Genomic DNA, 14,568 nt, shown 5'->3' with positions numbered 1-14,568 from the left:
CTCCGTACGCTGTGATGCATTTCCCGAACCCTATTTGGCCATATCAACGCTAGTCTACTTTTGGGAGGGGTTCCGAATGGATCCTTGTCCATGGGAGATTGTACGATGCTGTATCGGGACTGCAGCGGGCTGTATTCATTCGTATCGTAAATACACCTTTATATAGTAGTACTACGAAGTCGTATATACATCGTCGTCCATTGGTACGGAAGCTCATCCACTATCAATATCTACATGATGACAGAATGAGAGTATAACCCAGCCTGGTCTCTTCAAAGCGGGAGCTTATCATGTCACATATCCCTCGCTGGACTCTCCCCAAATGAGTATCTCATCGAAGTATGACGACAATGTCCCACAGCTCATGCATCCTTCATACTATATATCGCCGGCGAGATATTCCCCATCTGAAGCCCCGATTTGCACAGCATCGAGCACTTCTTGGCAGTGATTATTGTTCTCGAGAGATATCAGATCCCAGGGGTCCATTCCACTCTTTCACCACGACGCGGACGCCTTGGCTTTCTTTTCTCGGATGGCCATTGAACATATCACGCACAATGCGGACATCATCTATTGTGGTTTTGTACAGCTCCAGATCGAATTCTCTGAAAATTCTGGCGACTACCAGAAGTATTTCAGCCTTTGCGAGACTATTGCACGGGATGTTAGTGCACTGTATTAGAAGGATGTCCAAGGGAATAAATAGCACATACGGGATGCCGATGCACTGCCTTGACCCTTTGCTGAAGGCGACAAGGTACTTTTCGAGGTGTTTCCTTTGCATTGGATCCATCCATCGTTCTGGGATAAAACTGTGCGAATCGGGAAAGATGTCTTCGTTATGATGTACGAACAAACTCGTCATGCCAACCGGCACCTGGGATCGATGGTAAGCAGGGGTAGTCTCCAACAATACATCGTAGGAGAATAAGATAGGCTTACCCCAGGAGGAATGATCCAGTCTTTGTACCTCATGGGCTGATCTGGTGAGCTGCGTTGAAGTCGCGTTGCAACAGCGTTGGTGATTCTGCATATCGAAATGAGTATCCAGATAAAGCGACCTGATTGGAGAATTTCCCATACCTTAGACCCTCCAACATAACGGAAGTCTAGTATGATTAGCGACCGAATCCTGTCAAAGATTGCGGCTTGACATGGGGTTCCTACCAGGTAGGGCATTGCCTCATATTCCACCAAGGACGCCGTCCCATCGGGATCCAGCCGATTCAGCTCCTCGCGTAGTTTCTCAAGCTTTTCGGGATTATTTAGGAGGTAGAAAGTGATTGTGGCTAAATTTCTGGCAGTCGTTTCTCCGCCAGCTGCAATGACGGTGAAAACCTCTTGGCTTAAGCGATCAGCTGTCTTTTCTTCAGGTGGGAGCGTACTTTCTAGAAGAGCATGAAATAAGGTGCCTTTGGGTACAGTTGTTCTGCTACCAGTGGAAATGCTGTCCGAGCGTTGGCTATCAATGACCAGGTTAGCCAGGCGCATACTTTCATTTTTCTGGTCGATGACTGGCCCGATGTCGGGATTAATGCTCATGACGAGCCATCGTGGGAGTAGCTCAAAGAGACTAATGAACCAGCGGAATTGCTTGAATTGGATGCCGGCATGCACAATGGCCTGCATTGTTTTGGACCATTGCGGGCTGAAGTCAGGGTCATCAAGATAGTGAAAGGAGTCTCCCATGGTATATTCCACGACTACGTCTGTAGTAAACGCATTAAACGGATGATACATATGTAGTGGAGCCTGTCTATCCTTCCAGGCGCGCAATCCATGGCACAGTTTGTCGACCATGCCCCGGAGCATTGGCTCGAGTTGTCGGATTCGCTGTTGGGAGAAGAAAGGATTCATCGGTTGACGCCGTATCCGATGGCGCCGGTAGTCGACTGTACCAAATGCGGAAGCCGGTGCTCCAAACATCCCAGGCAGATGTAAAGACTTATCTCGCGGGGCATCTCGAGAGTACAGCGCTTCATAATATTCAGCATCGTCGATGTGTAGCTCGTACGGGCTGATTCGCACGATCGGGCCATATTTGCGATGCATCTCGGCGATCCGAAAAGTGTATTGACCTTCTAGGAATGAATCGTAGTAGAATTCATACCACATGGTAAGGGCGGCCAGTTTGGGTCCCGGGAAGTGAGCAATGGGTGAAAGCCATAGCCGCTGTAGAGCCAGCCAAAGCAGGTAGGCCGCACCTGCGACACTGAAGGAGACGATTACATGCCACCACACCATGGTCAGTCGAGTAGCGAACAGGAAGTATAAAAATCCAACGCAGCCCCGGTAGGTAAGAGGCAACCAGGAAATCCCATCTTATTTGGCGGTCCACAACACTTTCCAAGAGCTAGGGCCGTTCCCCCTCCGGAAATCCTCCATGACCTTCATGAATTTATACCGTTCGTGGCGCATCTAAACGAGCGGAAAAGAAACCCGAAGTATAGTATTGGGTGAGGAAGATGTGTTTTGACCTCTAACTGTTCCAGAAATGAACCGTTAGGCTCGGCCCACACCATCTTCCCGCTGCCCCAAGTCCAATAGATACTCTTCCACTGCGGGCGTGTCAGCCTCGCCTATATAGCCGAAGTCGATATCAACTTCTTTGGATTAAGGTGCATGGTACAAATTTCCCCTTGCTTCACCCAGAGAGCTTTGTGCTGCTCCTAGAAAAGCTGCCGCTAAGTAAAGGATTCGACCCATCTCTGGGACCAGGAGGGTGTCCAAAAGTATGCAGCCCAGTAGAAAAACGAGTTGATGAAGTCATATCTTCATATATGGCACAAGAGGATAAGATCCCCCTTCACTTCTTATTCATATTCACTTTGACCGAGCGAGACCTGAAGGCGACAAGCGTGGGCACAGAAGGCCATGGCCGGCGAGATGCGGATGAATTAATAACCACCAGGAGGGCATCGTTCAGCATATCGAACCTTTGTCATGTACACCAACAATGAAAGCTGTATGATGGTTAATGATGGAGTCAGGATCCTCAATCTGGAAAATCGTTCTACAGCTCGGTATGGATCATTCTCATCACAAGGAGTGTGTGCCATCTCCTAAGATAGTAGATGTCACTGAGAAGCCTAGTAACTCATCATCAAGGAGTGGCAAGCAGGCAAAATACTACTAGTACGTCGTAGGTACTAAACCACCATCAACTGGTCGCCTGTACAGCTGCGGGACATGAGCCAGGTAATATTCAAGTAACGTCACGTATAAGGAATGACGATGGGATATCGATATTCCGGGGCTATCCTCGATGTAGGCTAGTGCATATTGCCATCCCGGTTCGAGAAAGCCCGGAGTAACTATATCTACATGTAGCTAGCTGCTAGGGTGCTTAAATAGAAGCGATAAGGTGTACTAGTAGTACTACCTCCTCGCGTTTGATTGTACTGAGTCAGCCAATGGTCACCCATCTGACTCGTGACCCCATCTTGATGAATCATTGATTTCATCATGCGACAACTCCCGGGACTCTAGTATATAAAAATCATATTGTAATTTTTGCAAATATTTTTATCTTGAGAGGAAGCAAAAAAAAAAAAAAAAAAAAAAAAGTCAAAAGTCAAGAAAATAGAAAAAGAAAGTTCCGATCTATCGACTTCGAGTCTTCACCTCGCAATTATTAATAGCGTCGAGAAGGTCCCTAGCTCCGTCTCAGGATTTGGCGACGGAGTTATTACCATTTCTCCGTGCCAGGACTGACTGTTCGCCGCCGCAATGGTGCCCAATAGCCATCCACCAATGGACGGACACAGATTTGCTGACGAGAGGCACCCTCCATTCCAAGGATGGATTTCTTCCCCTTCCTCCCCGTGCAGCAAGCGGCTAACCCACATGGGGCTTAAGAAAAGGTGTGGGGAAAAGCCGCAGAGCTGCAGGGCCGATCCCCGTTGCCGGTTTCGCACTAAGCCGATTCTCTCTGAATACAGCGGCTGTGATTGGTGAGCCGTGGCGTTATCGGGTGGCAATGATTGGTGGATTCAGCTGAGTCATGACGGTCCGGATATTCATTTTAATTCGAATCGGGTTAAAGCCCCAGGGATTGGAACGATGGCTCTGCTGCAGCAAAGATCTCTTGTTCACCATGGTTGTCGTCGGTCGACATTAATATCTGCAAGTATGACTGGGTCGGATAACCATTAGATAACATTTACCGAGGGAAAGGCCGTCCTGCGATTTCAAATTCAAAATTCAGACCTTCAACGCTTTTCTTTTTGGGCGCCCCGATCCACCCCGGGACTTTTCAGTACGTAATATGAAAAGACGAGGTCGGCAAGAAGCATGATCGCGACCCAATCAGCTGGGCCAGGCTTATCTCTGGTCGTCAGTGCCAATGAAGTTCATTTCACCATCAAGCAGGAACCAGAGCGACGGGCGAACATGACGTCCAACAACCGTGTATTCTGTTACGTGTGGGAAATCCTTCGTATGGAGAGTTCCGGAATGGGTGTCGCTGATCCAAACCATCTTTCATGATTTCTCTTATTGATCCTGATGACTACCACCGAAGCACGGCAGATGGACTTCATCTGGGTATACGATTCTATTACTTGATCAGATTTCGCCTTCCGTCACCCTCTCGGACGAACCCTCTTTACTTACTCCCTGCATCTCCCCCTTCGTCTACTTCTCGATTTTCTTCTCTCTCTCTCTCTCTCTTTTCGTTGTTCTCTCAGATTCAGGAATCCTGTTTGGAATCATTAGTGGATCGGATACCTTCTAGATGTGTTGATCGCGCGGACACGGTCCACTTTGCTGATATTGCGTGCTGCGAGAGAGAAACTCTGATACTATCAATTTTCTCATTCCAATTATAAGATTATCTTTTATCATTGACCATTATCAGTGATTTGATTCGCCTTTTGGATTCAATTATTTGATTTTCTTTGTCCACAAGCCAATCCCCCCCCAACCCCCAGATATCTGATATTGAATTACTGGTGACGATTATCTTTGGGCCTCCGGTTCCGCTCCCCGTTTTCTGTACTTACTTCCCTCCCCGACGTATCACCACTGCCCATTGCACCACGACATCTGGAAAGGAAGACTGCCTTCCCTTCAACTTGTCTTCTGATAAGCTTCTCCGCTACCGTTCGCACGTCCATTCAACCATTCCATTTTTAGTCGTCGACCATTGGTGGGCTCGTGGTCGATCGTCAGCCGGGCCTCACGGACGTGTGTACCTAGAAACACTAGATTCCTTCGTCGCCTCCAGACCGTCCTGAACCCCAGATAACCCAGTATCTTGGGGATCCTGGTCTGTGTCCCAGCTATTGCGGAGCTCCTTGGCGGAGTCCCCGACTGTCCCGGCTCCGTTACGTGACTGATTTCCCCTTTCGAGCCGTATCACGGCTCTTAATTCGTGAGAGATTATCTCCTATCTCTCGATCTCACCCTGCCCATTATCTATCTCTCTCCGTGCCCTTGTTGCCAGACTCCTTGCTGAATGGCTGCCGTTATCACGTTGCAGTCGTCCTCGACGACTGCGCCGGCAGCTTCTGCTGCTTCGTTCCAGCCGTCAGACCAACTACTTCGATCTCGGGTACAAAACCAACCGTCTCACCAACCAACCGCCACGCCTCTTTCGCCTTCCACATCCATTGCTGCCTTACCCCGAGTGCCTGGACCAGCTCGGGATGGGCAAAGTTGTGACGCCTGTCTGCGCAGAAAGAGTCGGTGTGCCATGAACGAAATGGTCAATAAATGCTACTCGTGCGATTTTCATCGTCAAGATTGCACATTTACCCTCTCCGTGACGAGTCTCCCGAGTCCGGCGGAGGTCCAGTCCAAAAAGCGAAAGCTTGATGATATTGTCCTGGATGATGTAGAATCGCCCAAGAGGTATGGATTGCCCCAGCCTTAAGTGGGCATCGAAGGCCGATCTCGGACGTCATATAGATAGACCTGGAGACACTAATCCTTTTCCCGCTGACAGACCTTCGACCAACCCCCCGGTTTCCAAAACTAACCTTGCCCATTCGCCATTGAACATCCAAGCCCGGATCACAGCAGGGTATTGCTATCAGCGAACCCAACACATCGGCTTGACCACCGACTTGGAACCCGCCCTCCTCGAATATCTCCCCTTGGACCAGAATCACGAAGGCATCATTGCGTCGTCCCGTGTACGAAAGTTCGGTGACGACGGCACCTTTATGCGGATGGTTAACACCTTGTCCCATGCGGACTCCCCGCAATCTGCCTCCCTAGATGCCATTGAGAGCCTAGTTGCCCCCTATGGCTCCACTTTGATTGATAAGTTTTTCGAACATATTCACCCAACCTTCCCCATTCTTATGGAAGATTCGTTTCGTCACTCTTACCGCGCTCGACAAGGCTTGTCGCCGCTTTTACTGTCCGCTGTCTACGTGCTAGCATTGAAATTTGTGGATGTGGGACCGGCTTCCCAGTCTGTACGACGACCAGATGCTGCTCGTCTGGAGAGCACGGCCTTGAAGCTACTAATCGAGTCTCTGCCCTATGCATCTATCTCCACCATCCAAGCGGGCGTGCTCCTGATGGAGAAGTCTACGATTGCCACACACGCGTTGAACGCGCAATTGGTCACCGCCGGCTTCGAGCTAGGGCTCCATCAGGATTGTTCTGGGTGGCGGATGGAGACCTGGGAGAAGGGTCTCCGGAAACGTCTTGCCTGGGCATTGTATATGCAGGACAAGTGGTCCGCGTTGGTACATGGTCGTCCGTCCCATATCGTATCCTTTAACTGGACGGTACAAGATCTAGTCGAACAAGATTTCGCCGAGGCATTCCCGACCCATGACTCTCAGGACGACGACTCCGTGGGTCACGGTCCCCTCTATTTCTGTCACATGGTCGCCTTGACGACAATCCTCTCCGACATCTTGGATCGCTTTTACACCTTGCGTGCGATCGAAGAGTTCAAAGCCGCCGGTGGCAACCGGACGCGTATGATCTTGGAACGCGCCAAACCAGCGCAGATCCGGCTAAAGGAATGGTTCGGACGTCTACCGGCAGAGCTGAAAATGGAGTCTGGCGGGGACCTTTTCGAAGTTATCAACGAGGACAATGCCCGTAACGGCGCCTTGCACCTGTCCTACTTCGCCACAGAAATCACTCTCCACCGCTGTATTGTCCGGTCTCTCTCCCCCAATACCGCCGATGCCTATTTGTCGCATATCTGCCGCTCTGCCGCCAAAACACGATTGATCTCGGCCATGGACTTCGTGAATCGGCTTCGCCCGCCGCATCTGAGGTCGTTCTGGCCGGCCGCATCGCGGACTAACTTCGCTCTGATCGGATCCTTCGGGGTCCTCCTTCGTATCACATCCCCAACCAAAGAGGAAGCAGAGTTCTATCGTCTCCGGCTCTGCGAGTACCGCTGGACGCTGAGCGTCAGCAAGAAGAACGCCGAGTTCATGGAGTTCGCTCTGGACAGCCTGGACAACGCCAACACGCTCGATCAGCATGTGCCCGAGAAACCGGGCATCGACGAGCTGATGACTAGCGCGGCCAAGCCGACTGTGACTCAACCCCATCCAGGCACAGCCACGCAGTTGGAAAACACGATTCTGGGAATGGATCACGGAAACGACAGTGGACGCGGGGGCACTTCGTCTGTTATATCAGGCCTAGCCTCTCCAGCAACATCAGTCAGCGGGGACAGTCTCCACGACGATGCAATTCCACCATTATAATCACCTTTTTACACCTACCTCCTTTTCCCTCCCTCACATAATCGTCGGACTTTAGCACCACCGACACCCCACGAATACCGTGTTGATGCATTGATGACCTCTTCCTGTTCTGTTATTAGATGTTGGGCGTACTGCGAGGTCTGGTTATCGATTGATACCTCTTGTTTTATTTTCTCTTGATGATCAACTGTTTGATTATGATCACATATCCCTGGATGGATGAATGGCTCTTTCAGCAAAGCTTGTACATATGGGATCAGGTTATGATGGATATAGACTGGATGGCGATCGGATAGATAGCATGAATTATGAGCATATTAATAGCCACACGAGCCATAATACATGTAAAAAGCAGACCTAGAGAGGTATGTAATGGTAGATAAACTACGATGGGGGGGTTTATCTCACAGAAGTATATTGGATAATCCATGTGCGAAGTTTCGCAAAAGCACGTCATCACATCATAGGCTAGCGACGGAACATACCTCCCTCACCTCCCCAACGAGATTGTGTCACTACCACTCTCTTATTGCCAATTGATCACCTCATACACAGGCGGACAGAGAGAAGTTTCACTTTCTAATATACCACCACTTCATTGAAAACTAACGCAATAGTGATCACAACCCCAGAAAGTACGAAAAATCATTCCCCCCATTTCCGAACGCAAAATCCTCCAATATCGTCGGGTCAACTAGATTAGCCAGAATCTCAGCCCGGGTATCAGGCTGAGCGTCTTGGTTAAAGAGCGAGAAAAGGAAATCCCCGTCTTCGCCCTGTGACGCCAACGGGGCCATATCCGTCCGGGTATGGACACTCTGGTCGTCATTTGCCTCTAGGCTCGATGAGTCGATGTTGGTGTCGGCATGAGGGGGTAAGATAGGTACAGCGGATACTGCTCGACGCCTTGCGACACAGGCGCGGGCTACGTCGAGGACTTCACGGATCATCTCGGAGCAGCGGCGAGCGACGACGATGTTGGTCATTGAGTCGAAGATTTCGAGGCTTTTCTCGACGTCCTTGAGCAGCTCTTCCTCGCTTATACCTGGGAAGTCGGAGAGGATTAGGTGGAGGAGGATCATGGCTCCGTAGAGGGCGTAGGTTGTGTTGTACCACCTTTTTTTTTGGTACTCTTAGTTTAGCAGGTTGGTAGAAATGGAAGCGGCGGGATTGATTACCAGGTTCGTATGTAGATTCTATGTAAGAATGATTCATATTGCATTTGGATGCTGGCTTTTGCTGCTGTTAGGCAGATATGGCCGTGCTGGAGTAGGTTGGGTGATTCGGTGATACATGTTGATGCTGCCAGGAAGGGACGATGTATGAGTATCCGCGTATTGTAGAATCCTGGAGGTAAATTGTACTTAAGTAGGTTGTTCCTGGGTGATTGTTGTTTGAAAGCTTTCAAGGAGCACTTACTCAGTCGTAAGACTAATTTCTGCTTGAACGCCCACTCCGAATCGTTGAGCGAGGCAACGTCTACGTTGAGAAAGGAGGGTAGGTTGGATTTCCACTCCTCTAATTTATTATCAAGGCTCATTGCAATCTGCGACATCTCGCTCGTATGGCGTTTCGGTGAATGGTAGAGCAGATGAGACGCCTCTGACATGATCTGCGCTAAAGCTACCATGACCGGTATCATGGCTACGTCGTCCTCCTCTGCCTCGGGGTCATGACTGCCACAGTTATTTGCCTATTGCTACATTGTGAGTCTTTGGTCTCTTATGGCTCGTTTTGATCGGAGCCTATACCTTTAATGGAGGTACAGTGACCTGGTAATGGTCAAGCTGCTTCATGCTATCCAGCCTCCCCGAGGAACAGCACATTTCGCTTCATTGCATATTAGTAGTATACCCTGATTATGTTTCTGAGAGACTCACACTTCATGTGAGTATATGCACCTATATAACTTAGTTCTGAGGCGCGAAAAGGACAACCAGGCGAGTACTCACCACCAGGTGCGTCGGCCTTCTTTGCGTATGCTTGGAGGCAGAGAGGACATTCCAGATGCCAATCCAATTGCAATCGCTGTTCTAACTGCCATTCCGCTATACATGAAGCAGCTGTGAGGCCGTAAAGCGTTCTGACAGAATACGCTCTAGCCATGTCCTACTAGTTAGATAAGAAATCAATCAAGCACAACAAACACTCGACTCACTAGGAGCAAGAGAGTCTGGGCACTCTCTAGGGAGCAGCTCTCGAATATATCCCCAAGGGCTTGTTTTGTGATGCCAAAGTAGAAATCAGCAAAATCCAAGGCTGACGGCTTCCCTGCAAAACTGTATTTTTGTCCGTCAGCCGAACAACTAGAATAATGATCCAGAAGAGAAGTCTCATTAGGGCTGGCATTGATGGCACCCAGGGCAACCACGGCGAAATATAAGCCTTTGAACTTCGATGACCGACGGCAGAATGCTCTTCGTTTCGAAGCTACGAAAGCTTCTTGTTCGCACCTTCGCATGAAGGCATTTTTACACAACATAGGGTGTATATAATGTTTGTTTGAAAAGTAGCTGCCGATGAAGATCTTCTCAATTTCAAGTTGTGCCTCGTCGGAGAGCTCATCGATAGCTAGCGCCACTGCATTTTCATTGTCTATCCCTCAGAGCCGGTTAGATTAGGGCCAGGTTGCCGTTAACACAAGTATTTTGTACTCACCAGCGATAGTTCGAGGCGGGATTCTTTGGTCCCCAACGGCTGAGGGTCGTCTATTTCCATCATCCTCAGGCCGCCCGTTGATCTGAGGTGGGGAGGTACTAGGATAACCTGGATTGTAAAGTAGGTTAACGATAGACAGCTGGGCCGCCCTCGTCGCAGGCTTTGCGTTTGTCGGTTCCTTGTCCACCGTCGGGTGAAGTGCTTGTTGAGGTGAGACATATTTCATACTCGACGGCTGGTCTGGCGCCAGACGACAGCCCCCTTCCGGAAGATTAGAAGACATATTCTCGGGTATGTTCGATGTTCTAGCTTCTGCCTGATTGCGAGCTCGCGCATATAGATTTCCAAAAAAAGCGAGATTCGAAGAGTTGCCATAGAATTCCGTGCCGTTGGTGTGTAAGTTGATTCCGCTTAGGCCGTCTCTAGATGCTGAATCATACACCTCCGGGGTGGTCCCTATAGTTACTCACTCAGTATGAGCTCTCTTTGAATAAAACTCATAAGGATGTAACATCTCACCGTCGAAGACATCATTCTCGTGTTTGGAACTAGGACGTCTGGGTGATGTAGCATTGCGGTTGATAGCTGTACGGGGTGCACGAGCTGCTTCTCCTGCAAGGAGATCCAGAGTACCACGGTGCTGCGAGGTCAATTGGTTGGGTGAACTCACTTCTGGCCACGGAGATGGTCGAGCATGATCTGTAGGTGCCCTAGCGGTATCGAAATGATTGTAAGGTCTTGAAGGCCGGAAAGGTATAGGGGAGAATTGCTAACCTTTGCACTCCCCTCGCTTGGGCATGTCTTTTAACTGTTGGTGTTGAGCTTTCATTTTGACCAGAAGCTCTGTAAACACAGTCAAGTGCGTGATCTATGATCTGCGTTAGCAGATTGTCCCTGACAAGGTGCATTCAATTCTTGGACTGTCCTAGCACGATCAAGAGGGGCAGCTTACAAGCACAGTAGGAGCATGGCTTTGCTTGGTCACACTATCATGACGCAATCAGCCCAGGTATCCATGACAGGGGAGTTCTAGTATACTAGCAGCGGTTGATTGGAAAATAAGGATACAGTACTTTCGTCTTGCGAACGCGACAGGTCTCGCAGGCACGTGAAGCACGTGGATGTCGTCGACGTGATGCGCGCAATTTTGCAGTTATCGCCTCGCCTCTGTTCATTATAAGTTTCGTTATACAGTCCGCTGGACGAGATTTTCATCAAGTGGTGGGTGCTCGAGATGATTGAATGGGCTCCACACTAACCTAGAATTTAGATTTAATTTATTTTCCCCGCCGAACCGATCGCCACCAGACAGCCAAGGAAGCTCTACACTTAGTAGCTATCTGGGGTACGATGGGTCCGGGGTTGTCTTTCAAATATTCATATCTATAACCACGAGAATCTGGCCAGCCTTCAAGTATGGCCTTCGTCTACAGTGGTGCTTCCTGAACGATTACAATTATGCTCTGCACCTTAGCACACATTACTGGACGACCCGGTCGGCTCAATTAGCATCATATATCAGCTCCTAGCTATCAAAGGATCAGGCAGGTTTTGATTTTCGAGAAGGCTGTCTCAATTTGTCCTCCGTCTCTACAACTGGCACAGGCATTCAACTAACGAATGGTGCATTGAACCGATACCTCATAGCGATGTCACCTGGATGAATCGGCTGTCGATCATTTTGGACTATAAATTCTCTAGCCGTGTCCCTTTACCAAATATATCTAAGATACTAATCGTTGTTAGTTCGTTTCTAGGATATGTATGAACCTCCGACGGATTCCCTACAACCACACCCGTTCCGACGGGTACTCTCAATGGGTGAAACAAAAGCTATCTTGTTGTTCCCAATCCATCTATTTGCTCTACAACGAGTTTGGTAATTGAAGCATACCTCTGGGGATCAAGTAACAACAAACTCGATTGATCTTGTAGTATGACATCTATGATCTGGTTGATTCGGAGTATCATAGCTACGGCCTGTGTAGGCGCTCGTTATGAATCAAGAAACATCAGGAACACCAATAAATAGCATACAATAAGCCCAGAATGAATATTTATAGCTCAAACTGAAGACATAGTATATAAGGAGTTCCACATGCGCGTATCTTTACATATCGGCGTTATCACCTTCATACAACCGATAAGACAATTGGACCTCTCCTATCTTATCCGTTGGGGTATATAGATAGATAACCGATCACTAATTGACCCGACTAGTTGGGAACCTTACTTCATGATTTCAGTAACAACCTTCCTGAAGAGTGTCAGATTCAGTCTATAAAACGCCTAATCAGGAAGGCGAACTCACACTGTGGCCGAGATCAAGATCCGACTCGGGTAGGGTTCCCCGACATACGACACTTTCCCCACATCTCCCCTCTTCTGGGGTGAGATCCTTCGAATGAAATTCGTATAGATATGGTCTAAACCTCGCATATTACCTAACAGACCGCTCGATCCCGAGAATAAGCGTGGAATATGGAGGCGGACGATATCCGAGTTCCGTCGGATAGGACGGAACAGCACGACTATAGACGTTGAATGACGCCGTGGAGATGGTAAGCTTATCAGATGATGCCCTGCTTCTTATCAAACCGGTAAGCAGTGCGGAGTAGGGGGATTTATAAGGCGTTGATGTCTGGTGATATACCATCACTGCTCAATCAATCACTTGTCCAGTACTAATCCTACCTAGCGTCAATATATATAATTACTATATCTTTTTTAAGTTTGGTTATAGCTTGCGTTATCGAACTAATAATCTACAAATGGGGTGGGACCAAGACGCCCTCAGGGCCCAATTCTGCCATGCGCTTTCGGAAATGTACAAGAGCGAGGTCCCCCTCTATGGTGATCTCGTAGATCTCGTCTGGAAGGCAGATGCCGAAGCCATCAACACCAGTCAGAAACAAGGAACCGCAGCGATTGACCCGGACGAGATCTTGCCGTTGCGAAACCGGGTCGAAAGACATGGGGCCATCCGGCTGGGTACCGCATACGAACTCTCCACGATTCGTCGTATGTTTGCAATCATGGGCATGTTTCCTGTGGGATACTACGACCTGAGTGCTGCCGGATTTCCGATGCATGCTACTGCTTTTCGTCCCTGGACAAAGGAAGCGTTATCCAAACACCCGTTTCGAGTGTTCACGACGGTTCTACGTATGGAGTTGTTGACGGAGAAGACCCGAGAGCTGGCGCAAAGAGCTCTACAGCAAAGGAATATCTTTACGGATCGTTTAGTCGCTCTCATTGAGCTGGCTGAAAAGCAAGGTCAGCTTAGTCCGACGGAGTGCAGAGAGTTTATCGTGGAAGGACTAGAGACGTTCCGGTGGCATTCCAAGGCCACTGTGACAATGGAGGAATATCAGACTCTAAAAGCTGAGCATCCACTGATTGCGGATGTTGTTTCCTTTCCCAGTTGTCATATTAACCATCTCACGCCTCGGACGATCGATATTGATCTAGTGCAGAAACTGATGCAGGACTATGGCATGCCGGCAAAGGAACGCATTGAAGGTCCCCCGCGACGACAGTGTCCGATCTTGCTCCGTCAGACAAGCTTCAAAGCATTGGAGGAGACTGTTTACTTCCGAGATACCCATGATGCTTATGTGCAAGGATCACATACAGCTCGGTTTGGAGAGGTTGAGCAGCGCGGATACGCTTTGACACGAAAAGGCCGCCAGCTTTACGACACAATATTGTCGCGGGTCAATACCGAGTCTGCTGAGAGACGTGTCAGTGCTTCTGAATATGAAAGCCTCCTGGTAAAATATTTCAAGGGGTTCCCGGACGACATGGCTCAGTTGCAGTCTCAGCAGCTGGCGTATTTTTGTTACCATTTAACGCCACACGGTCAAGAACCCGCGCAACTCGATCTGCAAGGGGGGAATGTGACCTTGGAACAGCTACTCAAGAATAATATTATCGAGTATGAGCCCGTCACGTATGAGGACTTTCTACCCTTGTCCGCCGGAGGTATCTTCAATTCGAATTTAGGAAGCACGTCCCAGTCAAAACAGCTTGTCATGGAAGCTGAAGCGGATTTGGATGGATTCCAACGTATGCTGGGGACGTCTATAATGGATGAGTTCCATCTCTATGCACAAATACAGCAGAGCAGCTTGGAAAACTGCCGGAAGCAATTGGGATTGGATGTGATTCTAGAGTAAGAGTACTTCAGAATGTGGCCACTAGACTTAGTTAATATCAT

The 14,568-nt window shown here is 49.0% G+C and overlaps 4 protein-coding genes across 4 annotated transcripts; 2 read left to right on the top strand and 2 right to left on the bottom strand.

The window, feature by feature from the left end:
• Positions 1-334: 334 nt before the first annotated feature.
• On the bottom strand, positions 335-2,515 carry BDV37DRAFT_31143 (cytochrome P450). The gene is made up of 5 exons (XM_032090420.1): positions 1,171-2,515; positions 1,087-1,112; positions 946-1,030; positions 717-880; positions 335-653 (listed from the first exon to the last, which is right to left on the bottom strand). Exons 1-5 carry the CDS (start codon positions 2,245-2,247, stop codon positions 452-454), a joined length of 1,554 nt encoding a protein of 517 aa, XP_031944643.1. The 5' UTR covers positions 2,248-2,515; the 3' UTR covers positions 335-451.
• A 2,632-nt stretch (positions 2,516-5,147) lies between these two features.
• BDV37DRAFT_31119 (putative C6 transcription factor (OTam)) lies at positions 5,148-7,803 on the top strand. Its single transcript, XM_032090419.1, has 2 exons — positions 5,148-5,856; positions 5,951-7,803. The coding sequence occupies exons 1-2, from the start codon at positions 5,462-5,464 to the stop codon at positions 7,689-7,691; spliced, it is 2,136 nt and encodes a 711-aa protein (XP_031944642.1). The 5' UTR covers positions 5,148-5,461; the 3' UTR covers positions 7,692-7,803.
• A 508-nt stretch (positions 7,804-8,311) lies between these two features.
• Positions 8,312-11,524, bottom strand: BDV37DRAFT_291080 (Zn(II)2Cys6 transcription factor; the record flags this gene model as incomplete). Its single annotated transcript, XM_032088858.1, has 12 exons — positions 8,312-8,807; positions 8,870-9,038; positions 9,111-9,384; positions 9,443-9,521; positions 9,572-9,592; positions 9,644-9,789; positions 9,850-10,292; positions 10,350-10,805; positions 10,905-11,059; positions 11,124-11,217; positions 11,302-11,335; positions 11,423-11,524. The coding sequence occupies 12 exons, from the start codon at positions 11,522-11,524 to the stop codon at positions 8,312-8,314; spliced, it is 2,469 nt and encodes an 822-aa protein (XP_031944641.1).
• A 1,596-nt stretch (positions 11,525-13,120) lies between these two features.
• BDV37DRAFT_291079 (VOC family protein) lies at positions 13,121-14,527 on the top strand (the record flags this gene model as incomplete). The annotated part of the gene is made up of 1 exon (XM_032088857.1): positions 13,121-14,527. The coding sequence occupies one exon, from the start codon at positions 13,121-13,123 to the stop codon at positions 14,525-14,527; it is 1,407 nt and encodes a 468-aa protein (XP_031944640.1).
• Positions 14,528-14,568: the final 41 nt, after the last annotated feature.

The sequence above is a fragment of the Aspergillus pseudonomiae genome, assembly GCF_009193645.1.
Source record: "Aspergillus pseudonomiae strain CBS 119388 unplaced genomic scaffold BDV37scaffold_12, whole genome shotgun sequence".
In the NCBI taxonomy this organism is placed as follows: Eukaryota; Fungi; Ascomycota; class Eurotiomycetes; order Eurotiales; family Aspergillaceae; genus Aspergillus; species Aspergillus pseudonomiae.
This window is presented reverse-complemented; position numbering and strand designations above follow the sequence as displayed.

What these genes read in the sequence shown, in the direction of transcription:
- BDV37DRAFT_31143 (XM_032090420.1), bottom strand. Translation starts at nt 2,247, where the DNA reads ATGGTGTGGTGGCATGTAATCGTCTCCTTCAGTGTCGCAGGTGCGGCC. An exon ending in ATGAGGCAATGCCCTACCTG is followed by an intron (nt 1,113 to 1,170) that starts GTAGGAACCCCA and finishes TAATCATACTAG; the next exon opens with ACTTCCGTTATGTTGGAGGG. An exon ending in ACTGGATCATTCCTCCTGGG is followed by an intron (nt 881 to 945) that starts GTAAGCCTATCT and finishes CATCGATCCCAG; the next exon opens with GTGCCGGTTGGCATGACGAG.
- BDV37DRAFT_31119 (XM_032090419.1), top strand. Translation starts at nt 5,462, where the DNA reads ATGGCTGCCGTTATCACGTTGCAGTCGTCCTCGACGACTGCGCCGGCA. An exon ending in GATGTAGAATCGCCCAAGAG is followed by an intron (nt 5,857 to 5,950) that starts GTATGGATTGCC and finishes TCCCGCTGACAG; the next exon opens with ACCTTCGACCAACCCCCCGG.